The following is a 4,857-nucleotide window of genomic DNA, read 5'->3' as shown; positions in this document are numbered from 1 at the left end:
GAAGAAACCACACTCCACAGCTTTGTCTTTTACTCTGTGACTTATTATAGGGTCTTCTGGGAATTATGTGAAAAAAATAGAAACTATCCGAAGAATATCTCTGAGTAGTAAATTTCTATTTTTCATAGGCATACTGGGTCACTGGAGCCAAGCAGAGATAAGATCTCACTAGGATGTAAGTTTCATGAGAGCAGGAAGTTTTGTCTCTTTCATTCATTATTATATGCCTTGTGCCTAGAATAATAACTGGTATGTAATAGACCTACAATAAATATTGAATGAATGAATGAATGAATGGGCAGCCCTGAGTTGGAAAAGAAACAAACCAATAGAAATGAATATCTGGGTGGCTTCTAATTATGTCATTTTCCTCTTAAACCATCAGCAGAATTGTTTGATATCCCATGTGCATTTTCTGGCATGAGTAATCCCTGCCTTCATCTTTGCAAACAAAAACAGGAAAATACAAAGGAATCTGCCTGCCAACAGCTTTGCCAAATATTTCTTTGCCTCAATGGAGTAAGTCTGTGAAGATTTTTTTTTTTTCACATAATCAACAGATTATCCATTGTGATGAACATGAAGCCTGATTTTACAATGAGAGTTGAGTGGTCTAAACCAGAGATACCCAGGATATCATGGAAAAAGCATGTGACTTTCAAGAGATTAACAAAGGTTCAATTTCTCCATCACTAGCCAATGTTGTAAAGCCTCCATTTCTTCATATATAGAGAATAACTTATCTCTCCTTTGGGTTGTTGTAAAGAAGGTAACTCAAGTAAGGACTAGGCACACTACCTAGCACATCATAACCACTCAGGCAGCCAGTGGTTCTCAAATTCTGAGCCTGTAAAAATCACCTGGCCCAACTCCAGAATTTCTAATTTAGCAACCTGTGGGTGGGACCCAGAAACTTGCTTTCAGTAAAGGAGCCCAAGGGTTTATATTGTACATTGTCCATAGATCAAGTCTGACAAATGCTGAAATAAATATCATTTATATTCTTCTTCTTTTCTTTTTAAGTAGGCTCCACACCCAAATGGAGCCCAACAAGGGGCTTGAACTCATGATCCTGAGATCAGAACCTGGGCTGAGATCAGGATTCAGGCACTTAACCGACTGAAACACCAAGATAAGATGCCCCTCAGTTACATTATTTTTATTCTTTACCATGAAGTCTGTCTGCCATCATAATGGCAGAATGTGAAGAATTGAGGAATTAAAGATGTGTTGCATAATGTTATACATAAAGAGATGAGCTATGAACAGATCTACTCTGACTGCCAGTGCTAGGACAAAAACATTTTCTTGGGAAGAGACGGCTTGAAGAATTGTGTTCTGTTTTGTTAATCCAACTGCAGTAATCCAGCTGTGCTTGCTAACCACTGAACATATGAGGAATTACTAAGTGCTACAAAATGATATCAAGAATTATGTTTGGAACCCAGGGGACTAAACACTGTATTTCATAGTATCTCCTTGGTTTTCTGTTTGAAAAGTATTGCAACCAAATAAAACAAGATGATCTAAGACTCAGACATAATAATAAGAAAATATGGACAGTTTACCAGGTAATTCTGATCTGAGGTGTTGAGAAAAAGTCAATAAGCCAGAGTAATACAAGAGGAAGGTATATAGGGACTTTTAAAACATTTTTAATTTAGTTAAACTTGTATATCAAAACAGTACAACTTAGAAACCACTTTCTTTCAAACTTCAAACTTCACTTGGGATTTGAGTAAATTCCCTTAGAATTTTATAGTGTAATTAATTATAAGTTAATATGGGAGATTCTTTTGCATGCTTCACAACCATCAACTGCAGGTGAAGTATTACCAACTGTAATTTGAAAACTTACTGCCAAGCTTACAATTAAACATATGTTAAAACATTTTCTAAAACATCAGTGCCACAAATTTAGTTAAATTTGTGTTATGTTACATCTTCTAAAATTATTCTTAACTGTACTTTATCTTCTCAAGGGTCTTGGTAAGTTATTTCGACTTGATTCTGGAGTTGAGACCACTTTTACATACCTAAAATAGTATGCCTCTCCACTTTGGCCAGTGAAAGTTACAGTCTCTGGTAGATGTTAATACTTATTTGGAAAACAGGACTTGATTGTTTCTTCTAAACGGATTAAAATAGGAGTTCTCAATAAGTAGCTTGAACATCTTTATTAGAGTAAAAATCAGATTTTATGACATTAGGATGTTTCAAGAAGGGTTATTATATCAGTTCTACTTTTTGTAACTGATGTGTCCCTCTGGAATAATGTATTTTCCTTAAGGAACATTAAACACCTGATTTTCTGCTGCTATGGTACACCAATTAGATCTGTTCACACTACTTATGAAGAATATATTTTATAGGAATTTTACTATTATTAGTGGGAAATAGAGAGCTTTTAGAAAATGAGAGTCAGAGTTGGCATAAATAGAACCGTTTTAGAACACTGTCTAAATAAAACATTTTGGAATTACACTGTTGTGCTCCGTCTCTATTGGGGTACTATGTGTTACAACTAGTACTGATTTTATACCTTGCATTTATTTTATGGGATAATATGTGTTTTTGCTGGTGCTGATGGGTCTTTCCTGGTCTGCACGGAGTTCCTATATTTTGGAGGACTACTTGCTTGAATTTCACTTTCCTGTTTGGTTACCATTGCTTTCATCAGTAAAACATATTTATGTTTTATTGATATAAATTATATTTATATTGCCTCACTTTTAAAAATCAAAATTAAATGCAATTCATCATATTTATTCTTTTGTTTTGTCACCACCTGTGTGTATCACCTATATAAATTTTTCTCTTTTGAGTAATGGGTAGTTAGTCATAGACTTTTTTTCTCAAATTGCTTCATTTCATTTTGGTTATTATTCATTACCATAATAATCATGTTTTAATGCTCAGTTTGTCCAATTTGGTTGTAGAAGACCTGCAACTTCGCCCTTATAAAATAAAAGAGGAACTCTCATAGTTATACAGGGATTTATAAAAATCACATCTGATGTGACTGATTTTTTCTTAACTGAAGGACATATGTTAGAAAAATAGACTGGAGAGATCATGCTTACTGATCCTAGTTGTATCAAATTGTCTTAGGAGTGCTGCTGGGTCTTCAGGCTAATGCTTCTGGGGGAAACTGCATATACAAATGTTTAAGAATCCTTTTAAGAGAATAGAAGTCATTTCAACCAATTATTTTTCATAAGAAAATACCAAAACTTTATTCATTCAGCCTAGTATAGATAGATACTATTCTGTATATATCAATCAGCCATAAATATTCTCATGCTAGAGGAGTGGACTGATCTATCACATTATGAAGGTACAGGAGAGTTTTTGGTTTTAAGTTTTTTATTTGTTTTTAGTCTAGAGTAACATGAAATTCAATACAAATTCTTAAATTTTATATTTATATTTAATTTCTATCTCAATTGTTCTAATCTTCTCTTAGGTCTTTTAAATTGTCATGTATCAAGAGTGCAGATTCTTTAACTGACATTGAAAGAATTGTTAATCATGATGGGACACAATGGCAGCTCTTTTTGAAACAGAATAACCTGACCAAAAATTGTCATTGCATTTGATTAGAAGGAGAGAATCTTGATTTATTTAATGAGTTTATTCAGGGCCTCTTTCACATCCTTATTCCTCAGACTATAGATCATGGGATTCAACATAGGGAACACCACAGTGTAAAATGTAGAAACTATTTTGTCCCTGTCCAAAGAATAGCTTGATCTGGGACGAGAGTAGATGTAGAGAATGGAGCCATAGTACAAGGTGACAGAGACCAGGTGGGAGGAACATGTGGAGAAGGCCTTGAGGCGGCCTTGGGTGGAGCGGATTTTCATGATGGTGGCAATGATGAACAGGTAGGAAGAGAGGATGAGCACTGTTGGAGTGATGACATTGGAAGCCAGGAGGAAGTATAGTATAGTCTGATAGCCATCTTTCCTGCCACAAGCCAACTTCACCAGGGGAGGCAAATCACAGAAAAAGTCATCAATGACATTGCCACTACAGAAGTTCAAGGCAAAAGTTCTTTGGGTGATGATGGAAGAGTTAATAAAGCCACCAAGGTATGAGGATGCTACCAAAAATGCACATAGCTTCAAAGACATAGCCTGAGAATAAAGCAGTGGTTTTGAGATGGCCATATAGCGGTCATAAGCCATGGCGGCCAACAGGTAACACTCACTATATGCCAACCCAGCAGAGAAGAAGAACTGACATACACAGCCAGCAAAGGAGATGCTTTTGTCTTCAGAGATACAGGTCACCAGGATCTTTGGGGTGTAGACAGAGGAATACCAAAGATCCAGAAAGGACAGATTCCCAATGAAGAAATACATTGCTGTGTGAAGCCGGGAGTCATTACAGATCAACACCATGAGGGTGGCATTTGCTACCAGGGTCAAAGAGTACACGCTAAGGAATACCACAAACAGGACCAGCTGCATCACCGGGTCTGTTGTGAAGCCCACCAGGATGAACTCAGTCACCGTATGGTTGCTTCTCTCCATAGCTCACCTAAGAGGAGAAACAGTGAGATTTCCGCTTGTATCATTTTGCTGAATAAACAGAAAATATGCTAAATAAAAACAATTATATGAATTCCAATTCCTTTTTTCATTTTTCATTTTTTTATCAATTTTTAAAAATTTTTATGAACAAATAATGTATTTTTATCCCCAGGGTTACAGGTCTGTGAATCGTCAGGTTTACACATTTCATAGCACTCACCATAGCACATACCCTCCCCAATGTCCATAAACCCATCATTTTTTATTTGTTAACTCTGATAATTTTTCTTCCTTGGATTCCAGACTGAAAATTCAAATC

At 35.8% G+C, this 4,857-nt stretch overlaps 1 protein-coding gene across 1 annotated transcript; it reads right to left on the bottom strand.

The window, feature by feature from the left end:
• Nucleotides 1-3,620: 3,620 nt before the first annotated feature.
• LOC309872972 (olfactory receptor 9G1-like) lies at nucleotides 3,621-4,538 on the bottom strand (the record flags this gene model as incomplete). The annotated part of the gene is made up of 1 exon (XM_082747938.1): nucleotides 3,621-4,538. The coding sequence occupies one exon, from the start codon at nucleotides 4,536-4,538 to the stop codon at nucleotides 3,621-3,623; it is 918 nt and encodes a 305-aa protein (XP_082604064.1).
• Between the last annotated feature and the right edge of the window lie 319 nt (nucleotides 4,539-4,857).

This window comes from Mustela nivalis, assembly GCF_964662115.1.
Source record: "Mustela nivalis genome assembly, chromosome: 9".
Classification (NCBI taxonomy): Eukaryota; Metazoa; Chordata; class Mammalia; order Carnivora; family Mustelidae; genus Mustela; species Mustela nivalis.
The sequence above is the reverse complement of the archived record's forward strand: the minus strand, read 5'-3'. Positions and strand labels throughout refer to the sequence as shown.